Below are 26,837 nucleotides of genomic sequence, written 5' to 3'. Positions count from 1 at the left end.
TCGTCGATCCCTTCAAGGAGAGAACTGTTGCTCTGTGCTTGCCCAGATCAGTGTGTGTGCACGTCACCTTGTGACAGCACGGCAGCGAGCAGGCGGAATGCCCAGTAATTAGAGGCCAATGCAACTCCGGTCCTTGTCCTAAAGTTTCTCTAGAGGATGCTTTAGGCCAGCATCTCCCTTCTGTCCATCAGCATGCTGGGAATTCCAGAAAAGGGCAGCTCAAGTGTGAGAGCTTTATGACGGGGGTGGAACCTGATGGTTCTCGTTATGCATCTGCTCTGTGCTGGGTGATGGCCGTGCAGCCCTTCTGACCCGGGCAGAATAGGTGGTCCCCTTCTTACAGCTGCTTCCTTCCCTTGCCACTAAGTGGACTGCTCGGCGAGCGGCGGGTGCACTTAGGGTGCTGTGAACAGCCTTTGCTTTGTCATCCAAAAGTCAGGGTTCTGGCGAGAGCTCGTGCCCCACCCCTGAGCATCTCTGTAGGCCCAGGTGTACCATGTAGTATCTGGAAGCCTATTTCCTTTCTTCAAAAACGGGATTGGATAAGAATCTGAAGTCACTACTTTTGATGGTACCATTTGCACTTGGCTTCTTGGTGCCTCTGTATTGCTTTAACAAAAAACGCAGACTGGGTAACTTATAAAGAACAGAAAATTACTTCACACTGTGCTGACAGCTGGGAAATCTAAGATCCAGGACACTCGCAGGTTTGGTGTCCGTGAGGGCCCAGGCCCGCCTTGCAAGGTGCACCCTGTGTCTTCGTCTTGGAGCAGAGCGTGCTGCTGTCACGTGGTAGAGGGAGGGAAATGGAGGCCGGAGGCTGTGTGCAGACTTCTGCATGGACACCTTGACCCCAGAGCTTGGGGAGGAGCCCTGAGGACCTGATACCCATGTCAGTCTGTAGCTCAGGCGCCTGGTGCCCCTGTACTGGGACTGGTTTTCAACATGAATTCCAGGGGCAGCAGTCGGCACATCAGACTCTGTTTTGTTGTTTGCTTGTTCATCGCTGTGGCAGAACACACAGAGTCTCTGGGCACCACAGTACCGCTAAGCTGTGAGCTTCTTCTGAGAACTGAGTACCACGAACCGGGTGGGTGATCTGTGAAGACTAGGGTTTGCTTAGTTCTTGGTTCTCGCGGTTGAGGAGTGCATGAGCATGGCGCTGGTGATGGTGAGGGCCCTCCTGCTGTGTCACAGTGTGGCAGAGGGCATCCCATGGTGAGACAGGGTACACCGCCCTCTGGCCAGCGCATGCCTCGTCCTGGAAAGCCAGTCCTGGGGGCTCCACCCCAAGGCTTCACCTAATCCTAATCAGCCGCCCCCGACATCCAACCTCCCAGTACCATCAGGAGATGACTTTGGGGGTTAAGTTTCCATCACATGAACTTCTGGGGGACACAGTTACACCATAGCAGGCTCTAATTTGAGAAGAAACCAAGTTCAGGTTCCTGTTTTGCAGCCCTCCTGAGGGTGCTGTGTCTGCAGACAGATCTGTCTCCATCATCAAGCAATGTGGAGACACAAAACGGGGCCCTGGGAGTGCCTTTGCCTCACGCAGTGCCTGGTCTTACGCGCACTCGGTGGGTGACATCACCATTGTCTCTGCTGCACTCGGTGGGTGACATCACCATTGTCTGCTGCACTCGGTGGGTGGCAGCCATCGCAGTCTGCCGCAGCAGGAGTTCCCGTGAGCCGGCTCTCCCTTCTGATGCAGGACGTGTGGCTTCAGTCAGTGAGCAGCACAGATCGCAAGCCTGGTTTGGCAGTCCCTCCCCATAGTCGGTCAGAATGCCAATGTAGGTGGCTGTTTGGCACAGTGGTGAAGACGCCTGCGTCCATGGCCGTGCCTGGTTAGATTCCCAGCTCCGCTTCCAGTCGAGCTTCCTGCTGGGGTGCACAACAGGTGATGGTTCAGTACCTGTGTCCGAGCCGCCCACGTGAGTGCCTTGGATTCAGTTCTGGGCTGCTTGCTTCAGTCTCGCCCTGCCCTGTCTGTTGTGTGCATTTGGGGAGTGAACCAGTGGATGGAAGATCTCTCTGTGTCTGTCTCTCTCTCTTTCAAATAAGATGAAAATAAGTACAAACGTTTCAAAAAATTAAACGCCAGTGTCCCATCAGGGAGGTGCACCCTGGAGTGCCGTGCTGGCTGTGAGCTTCATGACAGGACTCTGCTTCTCAGCTTCACTGTGACAGCCCCGTCGCCTAAGGAGCAACGTGCAAAATCATTAGCTAGACCCCAGAAAGAGGCGCATATTGGATTCAAAGGCAGTGGCTCCTTCCTGCTAGAAATATGTTGTCAGAATGCTGCTGGAACAGCTCCCCGATCACCCCTTGCGTGCCCTCTGGTATAGACACGGATGCACTCACTGTGTGCAAATTCAAAAGTCGAACGTTGAGGAAAGCCAGAAGTGGGGCGCTTCACTGCCAAGCAGACCGGTGCAGAGGCTCATGAATATTACTTGGGGAGCCACAGAGCACGTAACGTGTAAGTGCCACTCCAGGCAGCCTGCCCTGGCCGACTGTATGGAAGGGAGTGGGGAGCCCAGGGTGTTGCTGAGAACTTAACACCTGTGTTCACCCCAGGAGAGCAGGGAGTGCTGCCTGAGAGAAGTCCCTTCGTCCCTGGGCCACACTGTGCTGTGGTGACGGAGGATGGTTATGGCCCTGGGGAGAGCCAGGGTAGGAGGTGTTTGTGCCAGCCACACCGAAGCAGAAAACCACTCAGCACGCCATGAATAAGGCATCAGAAGCCAGAGCTGGCCCTTTGGAATTGTTTGTGCCTTCTGTTGAACAGAAATCAGCATGCTGTGGGCGTGTGTCGTGGGGAGACACGGCGCCCACTGAGGACCTCAGACGTTCCAGTGTTTGATGGGAAAGCCACACTGGTGCTGTCTTTCCTCGGTGGCCAGTTCTGTCCACGGCCTGGTGCCTCCCACAGCCTCCTGAGCCCAGAACGCACCCTGCTGTTGCCTCCTTAACTGCTGGTTCATGATCGCGGCTCAGCCCAGCCAGATTTGCCTCATCAGGATTTTAGTGGGAAAGGGATGAAGTTCTCCATCCTCCACGCTAACTGGCTTCCCAGGAGTTCTGTGTGCACACACGGTATACACATGGGAAACGTCACCACTCGTGTGGGTTAATGAGCCCTTCAATGCTACCACTGCAGTGTGTGCCTTCCAGCTTGGAGCAGGAGCCTGCCGAATGGAGCAGCATAAAACGAGGTGTATTTTTTCCGAGCGGAGATAGCATCCTGCGGCAGGGAAAGGTATGGGAGATGCACATCGAAGGGGTTTGTCCTACGTGAGCAGAAAAGTCAGCAGGGTTGCAGTCACTGGGGCAGGCTCAGAGCTGCTGGCCAGAGTGCTGCCTGGGTCGAGGAGGGAGTGCCCTGGTTGTCAGTGGGTCGCAGAGAGAGGGCCTGCAAGGAAGAGCTAAAGGGAGAGCAGTGACGTGACAGAGGGACTCGGAGTAAATGGGTGGGTGCCCTTTGTGACTTCAGTCACAGGTGCCACGGTGGCAGCTGGTCAGCTAGCATTGGCAAGCAAAGGCAATCATTGGCTTTCGTATGTGGGAGTCCTAGGGTTAAAACTTGGGACTGGCCTTGCTCCTGATTTCAAAGGGTATCCTCAAAGCTCAGCCCGCCCCGGGCTTTGCTGCTGCTTCTCTGTGTTTGGGCTTCAGTTTGTTCCTAGCCTGTCCAGATCAGGCCTTTTAGGGGCCTGAGCTTCCTCCCCCTGTGCAGTCCTAGACTACCAGAGCTTCAGGAAGAGCCCTGTAGGCCAGGCTGGGGTCTCACACTGGGGAACCCAGTGGCCAGCCCTGAGTTACCTGCTGTCTGTGGCCTTTATAGAAAATTTCAGCCGAAGACCACTAGGGCTGAGAGAGTGGAGACTTCAGTCACCATGGGAAACAGTGAGTGCTTAATGCTTAAGGAGAAACACAAGGTCTCCTGAGACAGAAGCCACAGATGTCCACACATGGTGACGTCACAACTGTAGCATTTTAGACAGCAGGGACGCGGCGTCTCACTTAAGACTTCCTGAGCTGCAACCAACCCGTTAGGCAGGTGTATACCCAGACTTTCTTGGAAAGAGGAATTAAAAACTTAAGTTAATTTTGGAGCAAAAGCTTTTGAAATCCCTGCCTCATTTTTCATAGCGTACATTTTCCGTAAAAATGTAAGACCCCGACACATATTTGCATTTCTGCTCTCTGAGTTGTTCTCCTGAGTGGAGCACCAAGTGTTGAGGCAGTGGGCTCACTGTGTGCCCTCGTGGTGGTGGACGCAGGCTGCGAAGTGTTTGCTACAGCCGAACAGTGTGCAGTGCACAGTCAGCCCCACGTCTGCTCCAGCCTTGGGTGATTGTGATGCGTTAACATCGGCTCATGAGTTGCAAACAGTGGATGTCTCTGGGGCAAGATGTTAAGGTCGATGGGACTGTGTGAGTGGTAAGAGGTGGGAGGGACCTCCCGGCACTCCCTCCCGTTTTCCTGTGACCCCAGAACTGCTCTCCACAGTGAATTCCTGAATCACAAAGACAAAGCTCTGCTTACCCGATGGCTGTCAGCTGGTCCTGCCCCGGAATAGACTCCTGAGGGCGTGCCCTGGCTGCCTTGCTCATGGCTGAGCTCCTCTCACCCAGTATTGGAAATCGCATCAAAGCCTAGACTCAGAAGCTCTTAGCAGAAGCAGCTGGGTCAGGAGTGTTGACAATTACAAATTTTCCTCTGATTTAGAAGACAGATCTAGTCCATAAAGCAGGCCCAGCATTCTAGAATAACACCGGCAGCCGAGGCAGGGTCAGCACCCCACGAGCACACACAGATCCTGTCCTGGGGCCAGAGCCATGAACATTCACTCTGAGACTATAAATACTCTGTTTCAGCGCAGGTCAGCTCTGTCTGCAAACAAGCTACAAAGTATTTGCTTGTGTGGAAAATGCATCTTTCCGGTCTACCTGGAGCTTAACCTCAAAATCGCCTGATTGCTTCTCTTTAAAGAGTAATTAATCCACTGTCCCTGGGACGGGTCAAGGTTTGCCGTTAGGGTTGGAGAAGGCTGTGTGGATGCAGCATCCGTGTGGTCGGGCCATCGTGTGCAAGCAGGATGCCCCCTTGTGGAGAGGCCGCTCTCGTCCCCAGCACACACATACCCCCCCCCCCCCGGCCTGCAGCCCCATTTCTGAGATGTGTCAAGTGTAACAGCATCCATCAGGGATTGTTGCGCAGCAGAGGGAGAACAGGGAGTGTGTGAGCAGAGCTGTCTTTGTGTTCCCCTTTGAAAGGCCTGCCCACGGCAGGTGGGCTGCTCTGCCTCCTGCTGTCCAGCTGCTCCCCTGAGGGGCTTTAGAGAGGGGAGGTGGAAGCAGGGAGAGATGAGTCATCGCGTGGTGCCAGAGCAGGCTTGCCCGTCACCAGCACTTGTCTTGCCCCGGCTCTGCTCAGCCGAGCAGCCAAATGGACCCCTTACTTGGTGAAAGCGTGGTGCGCTGGCCGGTTCTCCACGGAGGCCCTTGGGGGGGCCTTTGGCCTCCCTGGCTGTTGCTCTGATAAATACAACAGCACTAAATCACATTTGTAGTGGCAGGTGACCGTGGCTGCTCCGTGGTCCTTGCTGGGGTCCGGGGTTGGGTTAAGGAATTCTCACGCTCAGAGAATCGCCGTGCCCCTCGTCTGTTCCTGCCTGGTCTTAGGTTGCTGCCTTTGCATTTTGTGAGTAACGTGGGTGCACCAAGATGCTGCCCACCGTGCAGCTCTTTAGCCAGGATGAGTCTCCGTGGTCATTAGCAAGGAGCGGCGGAAGGCTCCCAGCCCGCAGGACACTGCAGGCCCAGTGTGTGCCCTGCGTGTGACACTGTGGTGGCAGTGTGAGCCATGGCCCTGCAGCCTGGCCTCCCCTCCATGGCCTGGAGAGAGGAAGTAGACAGGCAGGACATCGGCCAGGCTGCTGGGACCATCCCTGTCCTCGCTCCAGGCTTTGCTCTGCAGGAGAGTAGGTAGCGCCTGCCCCTGGTCTCACACACGGGGCGGCTTGCTCTGTTCTCAGGGCTCTGCAGGGCACAGGGTGAGAGACACGGCAGCCCAGCTCTCTGGCCTCCAGCACGGTCAGCCCACCCTGCAGCTTCCACCACCCGTCAGCCCTCCCTGGCTGGCATTCCACTCACGGGCACGCCTCTGTGCCTCCCCCGCCCCCAGTCCTGCAGCTCACTCCCAAACTGAGGTCCCTGCTAGGCATTCAGCCGGTACCAGGTGCTCCATCAGACGTTTGATGTTGGGGAAGAATGATCCACTCATAGGTCTCAGATGAGGCTCTTGCTGTCCCTGCAGCACTTCTTGCCTGGAATTAGGGCTGAGGGACTCAGCGGCCCTCGGTGCAACACCTGGGCTCACCGCAGCCACGGCAGATCCCAGCTTGGGGTCTCCAGAGACGTCGTCATCTTGCCAGGGGCGCGGGTGCCCTGAGTTCCTAGTGGGTGGGGACATTTCAGGCCGGGGAAGTGTGCCACCCGCACAGCCGCTCGGGCAGTCCGGGGCCTCCCGCCATGCAGCAGCCCCGGAGAGATCTAGCGCAGGAACCAAGCCCTGACTTCTGCTCTTTCTTTCCCGGAATCTCTTACTGCTGTAGGGCTGCACGTTGTACTCAGTCCACAGCTGAAGGCAATGATTTTTCGAACTTTACAAAGCACAGAAATGGCTTGCTGGGTGGCCAGTCCTTTTCCTGATCCTGGACAATGGAAATCCAGTCGGTGTGGGTGAGGTCCAAGCATCTGGCTGCTATGAAGCCCCCTTGGCTGTGGCGAAACCAAGGCAGGTGGATCCTGCACTGTGCCTTGAGAACTGATCGCTGTAGGCAGCGCTCAACCGTGGTCTCTCGTGCTGACAATTGCCGTCTATGAGATGTTTGTCCTGGGGTGGTGCCGGCTGTCCGATTTGGCCCCGTGATTTCTAGAATTGCTTGCACGTGCAAAAGTAGCTCAGAGGAAAAAATAGAGGCCATCGATGTCCCCCAACTGCACACAGAACAAGTGACCCCAAGGACCACGCAGCAGCCTTGTTCCTGCTCGCCTTAGACAAGCATCTTGTTTTTAGGCAAAAAACCATTTTTGGCTCCATTACAGATACAGTATATTTTTAGTCTGTGACCTGGGAAGATGCACTTCAGATTAAATAATGTTCTCCGACCTCAAAACTCTGTGCCTGTTTCAGTAATGAAAATCTTCCAGTAGCTCCAACGCCGGGCTGTTTCTGGAAGGCTTTTGGGAGGAGCAGGAAGAAGAGGTTGAGTGACAAAACACTGAAAAAAAAAAGATTTTAGGAAATGGATCCAATAGAAGAAGTGAGTTGGTCACGCGGGGGTGTGCTGCTCACACTGTCCCCACACAGGAGGTCGGGCTGAAGGAGAAGCAGCGTGGCAGGCAGTGTGACCTTGAGGCACGGAAGTGTGTGAACGAGAAGTTCTCAGACTTAGGCCTGGAAAGGATGACCTGGAGGCTGGGCGGGGACAGCCACCAGCCCCTCGGCTGCTCGGGTGTGGCCAGCCTGAGGCAGCTCCATCCCGTAGGCTGCTGTGGCTGCCACGCACGGGGTGTGCAACCTCCCTGGGGGACACAGCGCCCTCTGAAATCCTGGTCCTCCTCCGGCGTGTGTGCAAACGCCACACTTCTCTTTAGAAGGAAATCCCTTGCCACAGAGAAACCTGTTGTGGGGGAGGGCTCTGCCTTCCAGGCGTGGGGAGGGCACATGCACACCTCTGTGTTCGGGGGCCTTGGACGTCACCTTGTGGCTTCTGGGCTGAAGTCAGACCAACTTGGCGTCGCCCCAGGCGTCTGTGCTGAGGACGCAGCTCCCAGGACCGGTGCTCTGGGGAAGCAGAGCCACGCTTCCGTCTCTGCGGTACTGGTACCCAGCTCTGAGGGGCTGTGACTGTGCTGTGTCCTGCACCTGGATAGCGAGGCGTCCTGAAGCCCGGCGCTCGTGCGTGAAGAGCGGGGGCTCCTGTACGCGGGCAGTGTCTTCCAGGCGCTGGGCGCGCTGAGCCAGGGAAAATCAGGACTTCAGAGGGCGTGTGCTATTTATAGCGAATGTAAATCATCATTATTATCAGGTCTTGTTACAAAACACACCGAAAAAATATCCTTTTTGTTATTTAAATAGAGCACGGCTGCGCTGGGAAAGAGTACAGATGTTCAGCCTTAGCCCTCCAGCTGCATGCTGGGAAATCGGCATTGTGCGTCTTCTTATTTGGAATTACCAGTAATAGGCTGTGTATTTCTGTATGAAATTCAAATCAGGGCGCACCGATGAATTGAGATGATTGATATTATATATACACACAGAGAATGTGGGAGCTGGGGACAATAGAAATATTTATCTCTCAGAGAACATCTCCCACGCTTGCCGCTGAGCTAGTGATCTGGATGAGTGACGTGGAATTCAACCAGAAGTGCCAAAAGTTCACCTAATGCCTCGCAGTGGAACCCAGCTAACCCGTGACTGGTCCCTGCGGGGGTTTTGAAAGTGTGTGTGTAATTGTTGAAAATCCGAAATATAAATGTCTGGGTTTTGAAATCTCTGGCTTCAGACAACAAATATTTCTAAACGTGCATTTTTTTCACGTTTATTCCATGCTCCTGTTCTGTCCTCTTTTCTTGGCTAAAGTCTCTTGCAGAAGAGGGATTTTGCATGGGAGGCGTGCTGCAATGGCTCGAGACGTCTTTCTGTGCCGAGTCTGTACGGCCGTACCTGTGTGGTGTTCCTGGCAGCCCCGCCCCCTCCCCCTTGAACAGGTGTAACATCGCAGGCTCCTCCAGCCCCACCGTTCTGAAATGAAGCCGAATCCTCAGCGTGAAGGGTCGCTGCCTGTTGGTTTTAAAGTTGGGGTTAAGAGTCTTGTTAGCGACGGCCTCGGCAGGTTCACCCAGCTCCCCACACCAACCCAGCTCTGTTTTCCTGAGTCCTGACTCACCTGAGTGGATTCAGTCCCAACTCATCTCCTGCCAACAAGAGGCCGGTTACGGGGGTTTTCCAGGAGAGGGGTTGCGGTTCACAGCCTCGAGAGTAATCACACCTGAGAAGTGGATCTCAGCCGCAGGGCGAAGCTGCCCCTCACGCTGTCGGAGCCCTGGTGCGGCCGTCTCAGAGCTCACTGGGCAGTGCCCAAGTGAGCTCACTGAATGCATGGAAAAGCGAGAAAACAGCTTTCCAGTACAGCTCATCCCCGTCGTCGAGTGTCTCCTCGTCCTTGCCAGCACTGGTACCACAGGAGACTAAAAATGGGGACGACGCAGGCAGGCGCTCTCAGAGTGTGTAACCCAAATGCAGGGTACGGGAAGCCATGCGTGCACCCGTAGAGAAAGATAAGCTTATGAGGTGGGAGAGATGAAAGTTTGAATTGGTGTGTTTAAGGGAAGGAAAGAGCTTTAGCATGTTTGAACGTGGAGATCCCTTCACCGTTGTTGGCAGTAAGCTGCTCTCTGGTCAGTGTGCACTGCGTGGCCACTCGTGGCGATGGTCAGTGTGCACTGCGTGGCCACTCGGGGCGATGGTCAGTGTGCACTGCGTGGCCACTCGTGGCGTTGGTCAGTGTGCACTGCGTGGCCACTCGGGGCATTGGTCAGTGTGCACTGCGTGGCCACTCGGGGCATTGGTCAGTGTGCACTGCGTGGCCACTCGTGGCGATGGTCAGTGTGCACTGCATGGCCACTCGTGGCGATGGTCATTGTGCACTATGTGGCCACTCGTGGCGATGGTCAGTGCGCACTGCGTGGCCACTCGTGGCGACGGTCATTGTGCACTATGTGGCCACTCGTGGCGTTGTGTCCACAGGGCCTCCTGCACCGTGTCTTGCAGATTTCTGCATTCCTTGGCCTTTGTGACAACACAAACGTTGACCAAGAGAAAACCTTTAGAAACGTGTTGCCCCTTGGCATTGCCACAGCGTCGGGGCACACGGACCTCGGGCTCGGCTCACTGGCCCAGTCCAGGGCTGCTGGGTCACATGTGGTGTGCACTGTGCACGGTCCCTGTTGTGTGGTATTTGTGCAAGGTGGACCTGGGCTGGGACCACATCGGCTGGGCCAGCAGAGAAACTGGCCCTCCATCACTTGCACAGAATTGAGGAGTCGGGAATGGTGGCCATTTTAATAGGCTCTGTCTACATGAACCACGCATGCAGCTGCTCTCCACTGGCAGGGTGTGAGAGCCATCACTGCTTATTCCGATTATCCAGGTCCACTCCCGAGAGCAAGGGCATCTCTTGCGACATCAGGCAGCCTCGTGCAGTGAGACAGCAGGCGAGGGACGCGGGAGGCACTCCCAGGAGTGCAGCGAAGGCGGGGTGGGGTGGGCAGTGCAGCCCCCAGGACAGGACGGCAGCTTGGCGGAGCTGCCAGGCAGCAGGGAGGCGGGCGCCGCCCCTTCTCTTCCGGGGAACCCGCAGGAGATGGGTCCTCGGGGAGAGCCCCACCGGATCTGCCGCGCGTCGCCGTCCTGCGTGGAGTCTCCCTTTGCTTCCTGGGTGCCCGTGTGGAGGGCCGTCTTCATCGTGGCCGCTTCTCTTCTTGTTTCAGACGACCGCGTGCTGCACGGCCCAGTTTTCGTCCAGGAGCCCAGTCACGTGATGTTCCCTTTGGACTCCGAGGAGAGGAAGGTCAAGCTCAGCTGTGAGGCTGAAGGGACGCCCAAGCCTCTCATCAGGTGTGTGGACTGGCGGTGTGTGCTCCCCCAGCAGGCGGCGCCCCTCAGCGCTCCCATCGCCCAGGGAGTGTTCAGAGGGCCAGCTGAGGTCTCCCGGGGTCTGTGGAAACCCAGAACGCACCTGGTGTTTCCGGCAGTGCTGGGGAGTGAACATCCGATTGACTCTCACCGAAAACCTTAACAGTCCCAGGACGATGTTTGCAAGTGAAACATACAAACCCACCTTGTTCAAAGGTGTGAGGAAACTGGCCGGGACTGAGAAACACTCAGAGTCTAAAAGTGGGTGCACATGGGACCCAGGGGACTCAGCTGCGGGCAGAAGGCAGGGTTGCCCTGAGAAACCTCGCCGGGAGGGGTCACAAGACAGAGCCTGGACTCCGAGCTGCCTGGAGACACCCGGGCCCAAGCCCTGCGTCACATGAGCAAGCAGTGAGCTTGCTTCGCCAAGAGCTGTCGGGGCCTGAGTGTTCTTTTTTATTTTTTTTTTTTAAGATGTATTGATTTACCTGAGAGGCAGAGTTGTAGACACAGAGAGGCAGAGACAGAGAGGAAGGTCTTCCTTCCATTGTTTACTCCCCAGATGGCCGCTGCGCCGATCTGAAGCCAGGAGCCAGGTGCTTCTTCTCGGTCTCCCATGCAGTTGCAGGGGCCCAAGGACTTGGGCCGTCCTCCACTGCCCTCCCGCGACACAGCAGGGAGCTGGATCAGGAGAGGAGCAGCCGGGACTCAGTCCGATGCCCACATGGGATGCTGGCACCACAGGCAGAGGCTGAGCCCACTGTGCCACAGCGCCAGCTCCCCGGGGAATTTAATAGCAGATGAGAACCAGTCACTGCTCGCAGGTCTGGAGAATCATAGCCAGGCAGCAGCAGGAGACAAGGAGAAGCAAGAGAGAGAGAGGCAGAGAGAGAGAGAGAGAGAAAAGGAGAGAGAGGGGGAGAGAGGGAGAGAGAGGGAGGGGGGAGAGAGGGAGGGGGGAGAGAGAAGAAGGGGGAGAGGGAGGGGAGAGGGAGGAGAGAGGGAGGGGGAGAGGGAGAGAGAGAAAAGGGAGAGGGAGAGAGAGAGGGGGAGAGAGAGGGAAGGAGGGGGAGAGGGAGAGAGAAAAGGGAGAGAGAGAGGGAGGGGGAGAGGGAGAGAGAAAAGGGAGAGAGGGAGAGAGAGAGGTGGAGAGAGAGGGAGGGAGGGGGAGAGGGAGGGGAGAGGGAGGGGGAAAGGGAGAGAGGGGGGAGGGGAGAGGGAGGGGGAGAGGCAGAGAGAGAGAAGAGGGAGAGAGGGAGGGGAGAGGGAGGGGGAAAGGGAGAGAGGGGGGAGGGGGAGAGGGAGGGGGAGAGGCAGAGAGAGAGAAGAGGGAGAGAGGGAGAGAGAGAGGGAGGGAGGGAGGGAGAGATGGAGGGAGGGGGAGAGAGAGGGAGGGAGGGAGGGAGAGATGGAGGGAGGGGGAGAGGGGGAGAGGGGGAGAGGGAGAGAGGAAGGGAGGGGGAGGGGGGAGAGAGGGAGAGAGAGGGGGACTCCAGGAGGCCCCGTGAGGAGATGCTGTGCGATGCACCTGAGCCGGAGTAAGGTGACCCGGATGTGGGAAAACTTCAGAAGGTTTTGGAAAATGGAAGTGGAAGATTGGTTTATGTTGGTGCATGCAAAAAGTTTTAGAAATGCATCCTCCAGAAGCCCATGGAAGACGCAGATGAGGAAGAACCCGCATGGTGTCGGTGTTTGTGCCGAAATGAACTCAGCTCTCAGTTGTATTTTCCACGAATTTTGAGAAAGTCCCTGGGAGAAGAGCTGACGTGAGAACAGATAGTGAGGACAGGAAGCGGACATCACCTCCTCCACCTGAAAAACGCAGTCGGCGATAGAAGCAGCCAGCAGCCGTGGCGCTAACTGACCTAAATTAGTAAGAGGTTTCTTGGCAATGAGTTATCCATGTGGTAAAGAAGATTAAATCAGGGGCCAATGCCACGGCACAGCGGGTTAATCCTCCGCCTGCAGCACCAGCATCCCATATGGGCACCGGTTCTAGTCCCTCCCGCTCCTCTTCCAACCCAGCTCTCTGCCACGGTCTGGGAAGGCAGTGGAGGATGGCCCAAGTGCTTGGACCCTGCACCCAAATGGGAGACTGGGAGGCAGCGCCTGGCTCCTGGCTTCAGATCGGCGCAGCTCTGGCCATTGTGGCCATCTAGGGAGTGAACCAATGGAAGGAAGACGTTTCTCTCTGTCTGTCTGTCTGTCTCTCTCTCTCTTTGTAACTCTACCTCTCAAATAAATAATAAAATCTTCAAAATAAATAAATAAAAATTAAAATTAAATTAAATTGCAGGCCTACCTCGTGCCACACACAGAAATCAGTCCCAAGTACACAGAACATTTCCCACATTCCTAAAAGAAAATAGCATTGTGTATTCTTGACCTTGAGGGAGGAAAAGATTTCTTAAATAAGACAGAAAAAGTGCAAGTCAGAAGATAGCTAACGGCCCTCCTAGTGAGATCTTTCGTTCAGTGCAGTGCCCTGAGATAAGCAGAATTTCAAGGTCACGTGGGGAGAAGACCCTTTTCCTTGGTAAAGGATTAGCATTTGAAAATTTGGAAAACTCCTGCACACCAATGGCCCAGCAATGATGGAAACATTAGCAAATACAGGAATAGGTTCTTCTAGGAAAAAATGAAAAACAAATGCGCAGTGAACACAGTCTCACTGTGACCTGGAATCTATGTTAGGACTGAAGTGCCATGTTCTTTCCAACCATCAGACTGACAGAAACAGACCCGATGTTGGAAGCGGGGAGCGGACAGGAGCTTGGTGGCCACTGGAGGGAAGGCGATCGGGAAAGGCGGATGGGAGCATCCGTGCTCCCAGGAAAGCTGAGGGGCACAGGACCGCGCAGTGCACCTGCGGGCCCGCATCGCCCCCTGTGTCCCTGCAAGCGACCCCCGCAACAGAGACATGGAGCGAGCTCGGCCTCACTCAGCCCTGCAGAGGGGACACAAGGACCTGGTCTCCAGCAAACAGGCACGTCTCGGCAGAAAGCGGGCGGCGGCGTTGCTTATCTGTGAAATTCAGAAGCAAAGAAGGAGCCGTTGCGTGACGTTTGTGGGTTTCAGAGGGCGTGAGAGTTAAGTGGCCAGGGGACAGCTCGACAGGAGAGTGCACCAGGTTCTGTGTGGCCGGGGGCTGTGTGAGGAAGAGGCCAAGGACCGGGCTTGCAGGTGCCCGGTTTCCTGAGGCTGTGTCGCTGCGCTGTGGGGGCAGCGGCTTCAGCAGGGCCCGTGCAGAATCTGCTCTGGTGCACTGCCCGCCCGTGGCTGGTAGAAGGCAGCCTTCCTGTGGGGTAGAGGCTTGGGACCACAAGGATGGTCAGAGCGGCCTTCTGGCATCTGCTGTTTTCCAAGTGTCCACAGCCAAAAGGGGGCCATGAGCCGTGTGCAGGGGCCATGTGTTCTGAACCCTGTCGAGGGGACCGTGTGCTCTGAACCCTGTTGAGGACACAGACACATCAGAAACTCTAGGGGAAACCGTGGGGTCGCCGGATAGGGGTGCAGCAGAGGAGTGCGCCATATTGCAGCACCTGCGTCCCGGTCCGGCCAGCAGTTGGTGGCAGTGGGACCCCTGCCACTCGCCTGAGACCTGCTTGGCCTGGCTCAGCCCTCCCCGTGGTGTGCCTCTGGGGAGCCAACCCCTGGCTGTCTCCTCTCTGCCTTCTGAATCAATGAATACAACTGTGGAAACACAAGGCAAGCGCAGCAGTGGAAAAGCCAAGGTTCACACTGAATCAGCCGCGGGAAGGGAGTGGCCGCCGCGCGAGTCGACAAGGTGACTTGAAAGCTGTGACAACATAACTTTTTCTCAGATATCCTCATGGCCTCCCTGCTCCTAGTAGCTTGAGTGTGACTTAACAAAGACAGCTCTGTTCAGGTTTAATGACAGATTGAATGGAAGGCTAGGAGCCACTACACAGTCACAGGTAAAAACCAGAGACTAGATCCTCGGTCCAGCGAGACTGCAGTCATCAGTGGAATTCGAACCAAGACGCTGCTTCTCAAAGCAGGCATGGAGCAGAGGGGGCTTGCTGCAAACAGGTGGCAAGAGTCCAGGGGAGAGGGTCTCCACGGTCAGTTTCTGCTCCGCATCCCCCATCCGTGCAGCCTGCCGTCAGCCGCCCTCAAGCCCCACGAGTCTCGCGTCCCTGGCGTGGAGAGAAGCAGGTTCCCCCCACCCCAGCAGCTCTGCCTTGAACTGGAGTCCACGCTAGGACGGACGCCGGGACTTAGGGGTCCACGCTAGGACAGACGCCAAGAATTAGGGGTCCACGCTAGGACGGACGCCGGGACTTAGGGGCCCACGCTAGGATGGACGCCAGGACTTAGGGGTCCAGGCTAGGACGGACGCCGGGACTTAGGGGTCCAGGCTAGGACGGACGCCGGGACTTAGGGGTCCATGCTAGGATGGACGCCGGGACTTAGGGGTCCAGGCTAGGACGGACGCCAAGACTTAGGGGTCCAAGCTAGGACGGACGCCGGGACTTAGGAGTCCAGGCTAGGACAGACGCCAAGACTTAGGGGTCCACGCTAGGACGGACGCCAGGACTTAGGGGCCCACGCTAGGACGGACGCCGGGACTTAGGGGCCCACGCTAGGACGGACGCCGGGACTTAGGGGTCCAGGCTAGGACGGACGCCGGGACTTTGGGGGTCCACGCTAGGACGGACGCCAAGAATTAGGGGTCCACGTTAGGACGGACGCCGGGACTTAGGGGCCCACGCTAGGATGGACGCCGGGACTTAGGGGTCCAGGCTAGGACGGACGCCGGGACTTAGGGGTCCAGGCTAGGACGGACGCCGGGACTTAGGGGCCCACGCTAGGATGGACGCCGGGACTTAGGGGTCCAGGCTAGGATGGACGCCGGGACTTACGGGTCCAGGCTAGGACGGACGCCAAGACTTAGGGGTCCAGGCTAGGACGGACGCCGGGACTTAGGAGTCCAGGCTAGGATGGACGCCAAGACTTAGGGGTCCACGCTAGGACGGACGCCGGGACTTAGGGGTCCAGGCTAGGACGGACGCCGGGACTTAGGGGTCCAGGCTAGGACGGACGCCGGGAATTAGGGGTCCAGGCTAGGATGGACGCCGGGACTTTGGGGGTCCAGGCTAGGACGGACGCCGGGACTTAGGGGTCCAGGCTAGGACGGACGCCGGGACTTAGGGGCCCACGCTAGGATGACCACAGGACTTAGGGGCCCAGGCTAGGATGACCACAGGACTTAGGGGTCCAGGCTAGGACAGACGCCGGGACTTAGGAGTCCAGGCTAGGACGGACGCCGGGACTTAGGGGTCCAGGCTAGGACGTACGCCGGGACTTTGGGGGTCCAGGCTAGGACGGACGCCGGGACTTAGGGGTCCACGCTAGGACGGACACCGGGACTTAGGGGCCCATGCTAGGATGACCACAGGACTTAGGGGCCCAGGCTAGGATGACCGCAGGACTTAGGGGTCCACGCTAGGACGGACGCCAGGACTTAGGGGTCCAGGCTAGGATGGATGCTGGGACTTACGGGTCCAGGCTAGGATGGACGCCGGGACTTAGGAGTCCAGGCTAGGGCGGACGCCGGGACTTAGGGGTCCATGCTAGGATGGATGCCGGGACTTAGGGGTCCACGCTAGGACGACCACAGGACTTAGGGTTCCACGCTAGGACGACCACAGGACTTAGGGGTCCACGCTAGGACGACCACAGGACTTAGGGGTCCACGCTAGGATGGATACTGGGACTTACGGGTCCAGGTTAGGATGGACACCGGGACTTAGGGGTCCAGGCTAGGACGGACGCCGGGACTTAGGGGTCCACGCTAGGACGGACGCCGGGACTTAGGGGTCCACGCTAGGATGGATGCCGGAACTTAGGGGTCCACGCTAGGATGGACGCTGGTCCAGGCTAGGACGGACGCCGGGACTTAGGGGTCCACGCTAGGATGGATGCCAGGACTTAGGGGTCCAGGCTAGGACGGACGCTGGGACTTAGGGGTCCAGGCTAGGACGAGAGTTGTGTTGTTTGGGCAAGTGTTGAAGCCCAGTGCCCCTGCAGCCCCCAGCTGCAGCGCCTGGGTGACTTCAAACGCTAGTGACCCACAGCATGCTTGGCTGGCGGCAGAGTTTGCCCAGCACCTCACTGCGGAGGAAGCTGGGGTTCCGTGTGGAGATCCGTGAAGACGCCAGGTTCTAGGGCGTCTTGGCCAAACACCAGAGACATCTGACACAGGATGAGGAGGGCGGATGCAGGAAGGCTTCGTGCTTTGATGCTGTCCGAGGCGGGAAAGTGGCCTTATGGGTAAGGAAGGGAAGTGCATTCCAGAAAGAAAGCCTGCAGCTGCCTGGTGGACCCGGTAATTAGGGTGAGCATAGCATTTATCATGCCCACCAGGACAGCTTGGAGAGCGACAGCCGCTGTTAGCAGTTCCTCCAGGAGAGAAGGTGAGCCCGGCACTACCCGGAGCAAACAGGTGCATAGGTGTCCCCTATAATACTCAACTCAAGACTGAATCAGATTCAGAAGTGCTTTGCACAGTCAAGGTAAATGTAGGAGACCAAGGTGACAGGATCCAGAATAAATGAGTTTCCGCTCCCGATTGTCAGTTCCCTGCCAAACACAAGTTCAGGTGTTACCCTCTCGTGAAAACAAATTTTGCAGCAGACTTCGGCAGGTTGCTGCTTCATTTTCTCCCAACTGGGACCTCTGATTAACACTGCTTTTGTAGCAGAGTATTTCTAGACAGAGGGGTTTGCCTGGTTAGTTGAGACAGGCAATGGAACGGGAACCTGTTCAGTTGTTAAAGGTTGCAAGGGAAAGCTGAGACCACGTGTAATCAGATACACTCGCAGGTCATTGCACGGCACGTTGTTGCCTGCCCGAATCCCTTCTGTGCTTTCCTGTGACGCAGCAGCAAGCTGGTGCCCCGGAGCGAAGAGAGAGCCAGAGCAGGAGAGAGATCCGGAATCCTCAGCCACCTTCCTGGCCGAACCTCCTCCCTCCTCCGGCTGACTCGGAGGGGCCGGCGTGAGCGGGAGGGATTCCCACGCGGGCTCTCCCTGGGGCTGCTCTTCTTCAGGTCTCTCTCTCAGAGACCCCGCTGACCTCTCTCCGCTGAGTCTGTTCCCTCAACCCAGCCTCCTCTTTTCACTGCTTCCTGCCCCTCAATCTTGAAAGGATTGATCCAGACCCAGAAAAACGTAAGAAGCTTAGAACTGTGCCAGCTTCACTCGCGTGCGAGTCCCCCAAGAACGCGTCTGACCCTGCTCGGCGCCCTCAGCATCCCTCGCAGGCAGAAGAAACACTCCGGCACCGGCTGGAGCGCTCAGCTGGGTGGATGGAAGAAAAGCTCAAGTCGGAAAGGCCTTGCCTCTCCCTGAGTGCCGAGCCGAAACAGCTAGCAAAGAGAGCGGGTTTTCTACAAATCCCTTAGACAGCTTCCCAGCAAGGAACTCTCCAAAGCTTCCCCGTGTCTGTGTCAGGTTCTGCACGGGAGAAGTCAGCGCAGAACTCAACATCCAGGACTCGCCGGTCGCCTCTGCACTCGCATACAAATACTCAGACACTGGAAGTCCGTTGTGAGTTTTCCGGATGCGTCTGTATGCAGTGGATAAGGACTTCATTGCAGCCCACTTCCGACTGGAGGGAGCAGCGGCCGCGCTGTGGTGCGGCTTTGTAACAGACTTGACTGCAGTCCTCGGAGAGCGCTCGGTCCCAGAACCAGCCATGAGGCTGATCCCTGGACTTGGTGCTCTGGGGTTCGGTTGCGCTGAGTCGTGCAGACTGTGTAGAGCCCTCAGAGACCTCGCCGTCGTCCCCCAGCCACGGTTTTAAAGAGCCACACGGCCCCTCCCTGGATTCCATATTCAGCGCGCCACTCGCATCGTATTGGAGCTTCCTCTTTGAGTCCTTAGATGTATCATATTGAGATGCCCTTGTATCACTGAAGAGGGAGTTACGGCCGAGACGTGATGAGCTGACCAAAGAAGAATGTCTGAGGCAGAGTCGTGGAGCTCCACGTGTTTGTGGCTGCTGGAATGGAACCCACTGTCCTCTCGCGTCTCACTCCCGTGTCCGTGTCAAAGTGGACAGAATTACCATGGAGCCTGAGAGCGCTGTCAGTGTCCAGTCCTCACCCGCTTACAAGCACACACAGCTGTGTCCCTGTCTTCCCCTGCTGGCCCACCTTACCCACCCCTCCTGTTCCTGAATTGTTACATTTCAAAGACAGAGATGTGGGGGCCAGCGCTGTAGCGTAGTGGGTGAAGCCGCTGCCTGCAGTCCCGGTGTCCCCTGTGGTCACCAGTTCGGGTCCCAGCTGCTCCACTAACCATCCAGCTCTCTGCTGTGGCCTGGGAAGGCAGTGGAAGACGGCCCAGGTCCATGGGCCCCTGCACCCACGTGGGAGACCTGGAGGAAGCTCCTGGCTTCGGATCAGTGCAGCTCCGACTGTTGCAGCCTACTGGGGAGTGAACCAGCGGACGGAAGACCTCTCTCTCTCTATCTTCCTCTCCTTCTCTCTGTGTGTAACTCTGACTTTCAAATAAATAAATAATCTTAAAAAAAAAAAAAAGAGGCGACCCAGCATGAGCTGCTGCACTGCTGTGTAGGAAAAGGCTTCATGGCTCAGCTGTCCAGGAAAAAGTAAACGTTTAGTCAGGTTCAACAAGCGCTTCCTGAACCCGATGAGAGTGTCAACGTCCAGCTGGCAGACATGAGAGCTGAAAATCATGCAGGCAGAATTCCTCCTTAGAGGAGCAGGGAGCGTCTGGCAGGTGGAGCAGAGCCTTGATCAACTTCTCCCAGGAACTTCAAGGCCAATGTCCTTGGAGTCCTGTCACCTGAGATGGACAGAAGCAGGAGAAGGGGTCTTGGGAGAAAGCAAGCTCAGGTCTTCGTGTGTTGCCGTTTGCTGATACTAGATGCCTGAAGTCTTGAAAGTGACTGCGTGTTTCTGTGGTGCACACACAGCCAGGACACCCTGAGGACACACAGGGGTTCTGGGCGCATGCATGCATGTGCTGACATGCACACATGTACATGTGCTGACATACACACGCATGCATGCGCTGACGTGGTGATTGTACCATTTGAGGTAAATGGACTTCCTGCTGCTGCCTGGAGGCAGTTCCCCTTCTGCTGTAACGTCCCTCTTTTTGTTTTGTTTTGTTTGTTTGTTTGTTTGTTTGTTTTTTGGTCTCCCGGTGTGATCGCTGTTGCACCACTCTTGACACTTTGTAAGCTCCAGCCATGGTGTCTTCATGACCAATGCTCCGTGGAGGATTTTCGAGGAGTGGGAATAAAACATAAGAGGGTCATGCCATTTTCTGAGCTCAAAGTTCCTAGGAATTCAGGAGACTCCCTGGAAGGAGATGGGGTTGGCATGAGCCCTCACTCTGAGCAGCGTAAGCTGTAAAAGCAGAGCTCAGAAGGTCAGTGCTGTTACTGGGGCCTGGCTGTTGAAATGGATCGATCCCACGGAACTCATCTGTCGGGCTAAACGGTCAGACACAGAAGTGACCGCAGCAAATGCTCAGAAGGGAGCCGAGCCCTGTCTTTCTCAGTTCCCTGATGGCCCCGGCTGCAGCTTGCTGGCGTCTGAGCTCCCGTGGCCAAGATCTTCCAAGTGGAACCCGGGTGCGGCAGGCTGGCCCCCCCTCGCACTGCAGGTCGATGGAGCCCCTCCACCTCGCAGTCAGCACTTCAGTCCCATCAGGCGTCGGAGCCAAGCAGCCGTGCTGCGTTTCATCCTACGGCGCAGTCTCTCCTTCTGCCACCTGTAGGACCCACTGAAGCAGGACCACAGGCTATCGAAGCGGCTTTTCACTGAGGAGCCCTGTTCGGAGACAGCTGCACACGCAGTGGGAAACCACCCCGGCCCCCGATGAAGGGCTCTGGCTTCGTAAGTAGGCCCAGAGCAGGAGCCGTGGTTTCAGTAGCTCACACATTACAGGACGTGTTCCGTCCATCTGTGTGTAAGACGCCGCAGGTACTGGGTGTGTTTCTTATGCTTTATTTTTTGTCACGCTTTAAAAAATGTCACTGATGATTTGTAGTTTTTAGATATTTTAGACAATCCTGAAATATTGACTAATATTACAAGGCTTTATCTTCTGGCGTTTTTACACTTTAGGTGGAAGTTAAATGGAACAGATGTTGACATTGGTATGGATTTCCGCTACAGTGTTGTGGAAGGCAGTCTGTTGATCAATAACCCCAATAAGACCCAAGATGCCGGAACGTACCAGTGCATAGCAACCAACTCGTTCGGAACAGTCGTCAGCAGAGAAGCAAAGCTCCAGTTTGCCTGTGAGTACTGATGATATCATGCTGCAAGTGGGACTGTGTGTGTTCATGCCTTTAGAAGACTTTCTTTTCAAAAACCAAGCATTTTAATTTGTTATATGATTTCTTTTTTTTTTTTTTTACATATTTAGGGGCTGTCTTCTTTGTAGGATAAATTGCAGATGTGCGTGGCGAGATGTGTGCTTCTGCTGTCCTAAGGATTGAGGGGGTTTGGTTTTGATGCTTTGTGTACACATAAATTCATATACCATGGAATTTGCATATGTATACATTTATGTACCCAAAAAATTGCCATATGCCCATTTTAAATGGAAGATGTATACGCAAGTAGCAAAACTGCCAGTCACTCAGTCGTAGTAAGAGCACCACTTTGATTAGTACATCTAGAGTATGACAGGTACTGTGAGTTGGGGGAAAAATCAGTAATCAATTATTACTATAATTTTGTAATTTTTCCCTCATTTCATGGGATAGAAAAAAATTTAAAACCACTAAAATTATAAGAAAAAACAGAGTCAAGGTATTACATTTAATATTTCTGGTGTAAAGCATTTAAGAAAGTGCCATCACGTATGACCACTGTGTAATAAACGTCCATGAATACTTGAGAGAAAGTGGAACTCGGAGCTAAGTTGCAAGTGCAATCCGCGGGAAGAGCGTCGAGTGGATTTGAGTGCAGATGCCTGTGCGGGTTGTCTGCGGCCATGTTTTCAGGGCTGGGCATCCGCAAGTCATCACGCGTCTCCTCTTGCCACGTCTCAGCTCCCAAGCAGAGCACTGATGCCGGCGGTGTCATCATTACTATGTCTGTTGGCAGTAGCATTGTGGAATATTCTCATTAACAGAATCCTCTCTGGGACTCAACGTCAGATATACCTAATGTCTAGTGTTTAATCTGTTACTGCTGTTTGGTGGCGTTTCTGTTAGCTGAGAAATGAATTTTCTGGGTATTACGTGTTTATGGGATCCCGGGATCACTCTGTTTGTGAATGTCTCCGAGGCGGGCGCCTGAGCGACCTCAGGTGTGCACAGTGTGTCTGAGTGCTCCAGAACCAGCGTGTTTATTTCTCTTGGTGCCATGCGGCTCTAATATCTGCGCTTAGTTTTTAATTATGACAAATGAACCTTAACATTTGGCTTGGGGAATAATCACTGAATCGTGAGTCGAAAAAATCTCAGTATTCAATAAGTCTTGTAATTCTTTGGATTTTGGAGTTCATGGTGTGGGAAATGTTGAACAACATCTATGACAAAGTGGAGATTGATATAGCATTACCTGTCTTTGTTTCTAACTTACACTGAACAAATGAATTAGCAGCCTCAAGTGATCCTGTAAAAGTCCAGGCGTTTTTACTTCCAGGAACCTCAAAGTCTCCTATTCAAAAACCATCGTTTAAACAGAACGGTCTGGCCTAAGACCCTGCCAGTGGTCTCACAGTGGGTCGGCCACAGGCGCAGGCTGTGCCCTGGTCTCTCAGTGGTCAGCCAGTGGCGCAGGCTGTGCCCTGGTCTCTCAGTGGTCAGCCAGAGGCGCAGGCTGTGCCCTGGTCTCTCAGTGGTCAGCCAGAGGCGCAGGCTGTGCCCTGGTCTCACAGTGGTCAGCTAGAGGCGCAGGCTGTGCCCTGGTCTCACAGTGGTCAGCTAGAGGCGCAGGCTGTGCCCTGGTCTCACAGTGGTCAGCCAGAGGCGCAGGCTGTGCCCTGGTCTCACAGTGGTCAGCTAGAGGCGCAGGCTGTGCCCTGGTCTCACAGTGGTCAGCTAGAGGCGCAGGCTGTGCCCTGGTCTCACAGTGGTCAGCTAGAGGCGCAGGCTGTGCCCTGGTCTCTCAGTGGTCAGCCACAGGCACAGGCTGTGTGAGCCTCCTTGCGTGTGCATTTCAGCCTCCCTCCCGATCCGTGCCTGACGGGACTGCTGGTGACAGAGGGGTCAGCTGCTCGTACAGAACCCCCGATGCACTGTGGGTGGTTGTAGTTGTTCCAGAACAGACCCGGCATCTCTTCCTTGATGTGGAGCCAGGTGTCTCTGTCTCCACCGCCTGCACTCCCACTTCCGTCTTTGGGACTTGTCAGGCTTCAGATACCCGGAACCTGTCAGGTCCTTCTTCAAGTTCTCGACGTCACCTGCAGGGTCTTCCCAGCCCGCTGCATTCCCTTAGCTCATCGCTCCTGCTGTGTCTCTGCAGAACGTGCGCAGTGCCATGCTGCTGTCCCGACCTTTGGACTGTTGCTGCAAATAGTATTATCCCATGATCAACGCAGCTGAGAAATCACACTCAATTTTAGAACGCCAGTCTCTCACTGTAACCTTGTAGTCATGTGAAATCCAAGACTTGACTTTTCATGGATTGCTGTTAATCCAGACCTACCCAGACATGTTCTTTTGTTAACCTAAATTCCGACGATCGTATCTGTCCCTATTAAATTCACCTTCTGAACAGTGACCCCTTGTTCCATCACATTTAAAATTGTTTTAAATCTTTTTTTCTATCTGACTTATTGATTGTCCTCGTAGTTTAGTGTCAATAGAAAATTGGATAAGTGTGTCTCCTTCCACATAACTACCCGACAAGTGGGCCAGGAGGGCCAGAGCCCTGCTACAATGAGATTATGCCTTTACGTCAGTATTGTTTGTACATTCTTGTTCCCCCAGCTAAAAATCCAGCCCTGCTGGCCGGCGCCGAAGCTCACTAGGCTAATCCTCTGCCTTGCGGCGCCAGCACACCAGGTTCTAGTCCGGGTCGGAGCGCCAGATTCTGTCCCGGTTGCCCCTCTTCCAGGCCAGCCCTCTGCTGTGGCCAGGGAGTGCAGTGGAAGATGGCCCAAGTGCTTGGGCCCTGCTCCCCATGGGAGACCAGGAGAAGCACCTGGCTCCTGCCATCGGATCAGCGTGGTGTGTTGGCCACAGCGGCCATTGGAGAGTGAACCAATGGCAAAGGAAGACCTTTCTCTCTGTCTCTCTCTCTCACTGTCCACTCTGCCTGTCAAAAAAAAAAAAAAAAAATCCAGCCCCGTGCACTGTGAGTGGACCCCTTTGCCCTGCCTGCTCTTGGAGCAGTGAGGTTTGCTGGGTGCCCGGTGGCAGTCGGCAAGTTGTGGCTGTGACTTACCCGTCCCTGCCCGGCTCTACCCCCTTTGTCGTAAAACTGCCAGAGTAATCTTTTCAAAATGGAAATTAGATCACTCTGCTTTCCTGTTTTATGCCATCTCCTGCTCTTGGAATAAATCTCAAATTCATTCCCATGGTCTCATGCTGATTTCTCTAAGGTAACAAACTGCCTTTGAGCCAGGCCTGCCCTGTGGCCCCGCTGCCTGGGGAGCTTCTCCCTCCCTTGCCCCTGGCTGCCTCCTGCAGACCCTTGGTTCTCAGCAGGTGTGTGGCCCCCAGGGGAGCGCCCCACCCCCGTCTCCCCGTGCCATGCCACAGGCACTTCCTGTCCCTCCCCTTCATCTTCAGTTCCATACTTTACCTGATGGTATCCTTAGGACAGTCTTACAGGACTGTCTGCTCCTCTCCAGATTGTTACAGAGCAGGTTCAGGTTGCTTTTGTGGATAGAATTTGGGAACTTTTGCATTTATCATTTTTAAAGTGAACTGATCCACGTAGGCAAAATCTCCAGCTCACTGGAAAAACTGCTTCTGAAACCTGTTCCTCCCTCTCCAGCCAGTGCCCACATGCTCCGGGGACACCTTGCTTGGGTTGAGCAGGCCTGGCCTAAATGAAGTCCCTCCCTGTGAGGCGAGGATGTCGTCACATTATCATAACGTGGTGTGCAGTGTGTTTTATTCCTCATTCCCCTCGGTATGAAATCATCTGCCCTGCGCTCACTTTCCCCAGCCCTCTACCAGTGCGTCTGCCCCCCATCACTCAGCCCTTCTGTGCACAGCCTGGAGCTGCACCTCTGCTTTCCTGATTTGCCAGTGCTTGGTGGACTTGGAATAACGGCTGTCGAGGGATTGGCTGGGTAAGCAGTGAGTGCCGATGTCTTGAGTCTCATGTGTGATGAAGCCCTGAGTTCAAGGTCGTCCTAACAGGCCTTTCTCTCCAGCCCCCATGTTGATGTAGATTCGTTCTGAGAGGAGGAATGTGGTGGGGGCAGAGGCGCAGAGTCACCACACAGACCCCGGGAGTAGGGTGAAAGCAGGCTTGAGGTGAGCAGCCCGCAGACTCGTTTATTTCAGTTGGTGCAGCAGCTTATATAGCCAAGGCAGCCAATCCAGTCAAGGGGCGGTCTATGCCCCAACCAATCACAGCCTGTTGCCAGGCAGGATGTGTTGCCAGGTGGTTTCCGAAGCCATTCCTCAGTAACTGACGCTTGCTTGCCAGCGGCCATCTTGGCATGTCCTTCTCATTCCACCCCCTCATGCACTCTGCTGAGGAGGAGCCAGTTGGATGCCCCCATACTCTTCCATAGACTGCAGAATCGGGAGGCAAGGCTGGGAGTGGAAGAGATTTCACTCATGATCTGCACAGCTTAACCAGGGGCTGCCTGTGTGGAATGTAGGGCAGGGCCCGGCACCCTGGCTGCACCCTCCCCAGCCCAGCAGCCTGCACCTAACCCTGCGCGAGAGTCCCTGCACACCCCTCCACAGAGCGGTGTGTCTCTGAGAGAGCGCCATGGGCTGTATCTTTTGAAAGTAAATTCTAACACTCAGTTCTATTCCCAGAAGATACAAATCCCTATTTTTATAAAGATTTATTTACTTACTATTTATTGAATTGAAAGACACAGCAACAGAGAAAAACAGAGACAAACCCAGAGAGCTCTTCTGTCCCCTGGCTCACTCCCCACATGCCCACAATAGCTAGAATCAGGCCCCTTCAGTGTCAGGAGCCTGGAGCAACTCAGTCCTTGTCTCCCATGGGTGTGGCAGGGACCCAAGTACTTGAGCTGCCTCCCAGGGTACGCATTAGCCGGCAGCTGGAATATGGAGCTGAGCCGAGACACAGGACCAGGCACACTCTGATGTGGGGCAGAGTGTCCCACACAGCATCTTCACCGTATGCCACACACCTGCCCCTGTGGGATGCTCGGGTGCCAGGTGGCTGAAGCAGAGGTGTAACAGGATCTTCCCGGTGTGAGTCTCACCCCGTGCCCTGCGATGTCTCTGCAGTGCAGGCTCCCGCCGGCACCCTTACCCCCTAGAGTTGCCCTGAAAGGCACGTTCTAAGGCACAAGCCGGACCTCAGCTGATTCCCAGCCTGAGTGAGGCACGGAGTGGCTGCCACTCCATGTTCCTCTCCCTCCTTGGTTTCTGCTTTCTTTTTAAAATTGTTGGAAGTGTTACAAAGAGAGTAGGAGAGCTTCTCCAGGGTCTTGGACATGGGTGCAGGGGCCCCGGTGCCTGGGCCTTCCCTCACTGCTTTCCCCGGCACATTAGCAGGGAGCTGGACCTGAAGTAGAGCAGCCGGGTCTCAAACCAGTGCCCACAGGGGATGCCAGCAGCACAGGCGGAGGCTTCACACTGTAGCCACAGAGCCTGCCCCTACTCTCTCTCCCCTCTGGTCTGCCATTTATTTATTTATTCATTTATTTATTTATGTATTTAAAAGGCAGAGTGAAGCAGAGAAGGAAAGACAGACGAGACAGAGAGATCTCGTGTCCCTTGGTTCACTCACCAGATAGGTCCAACAGCTGGGTATGGGCCAGGCCTAATCAGGAGCTGGGAATTCTATCCCAGTCGTCCATGTGGGTGACAGGATCCCAAGTAGTTGAGCTGCCATCCACTGACTCCCAGGCACATGAGCAGGAAGCTGGACTGGAAGCAGAGTCGCCAGGACTCAAACCTGTACTCCACCATGTATGCCGAAGTCCTGAATGGCA

The 26,837-nt window shown here is 55.3% G+C and overlaps 1 protein-coding gene across 35 annotated transcripts in view; it reads left to right on the top strand.

The window, feature by feature from the left end:
- Positions 1-26,837, top strand: part of CNTN4 (contactin 4) — a 730,703-nt gene that overhangs the window by 463,279 nt on the left and 240,587 nt on the right. For all 35 annotated transcript variants that reach the window (XM_089305698.1, XM_089305711.1, XM_051831894.3 and 32 more), the window contains 2 exons: positions 10,569-10,695; positions 20,843-21,018. In XM_089305698.1, the coding sequence (XP_089161824.1) occupies positions 10,569-10,695; positions 20,843-21,018 (303 nt within the window). The remainder of the gene's footprint in view (positions 1-10,568; positions 10,696-20,842; positions 21,019-26,837) is intronic.

Source organism: Oryctolagus cuniculus, chromosome 10 (assembly GCF_051225735.1).
Source record: "Oryctolagus cuniculus isolate XC-2025 breed Fujian yellow rabbit chromosome 10, ASM5122573v1, whole genome shotgun sequence".
In the NCBI taxonomy this organism is placed as follows: Eukaryota; Metazoa; Chordata; class Mammalia; order Lagomorpha; family Leporidae; genus Oryctolagus; species Oryctolagus cuniculus.
Note: the sequence above shows the minus strand (reverse complement) of the source record. Positions and strands in the feature narration are given on the sequence as shown.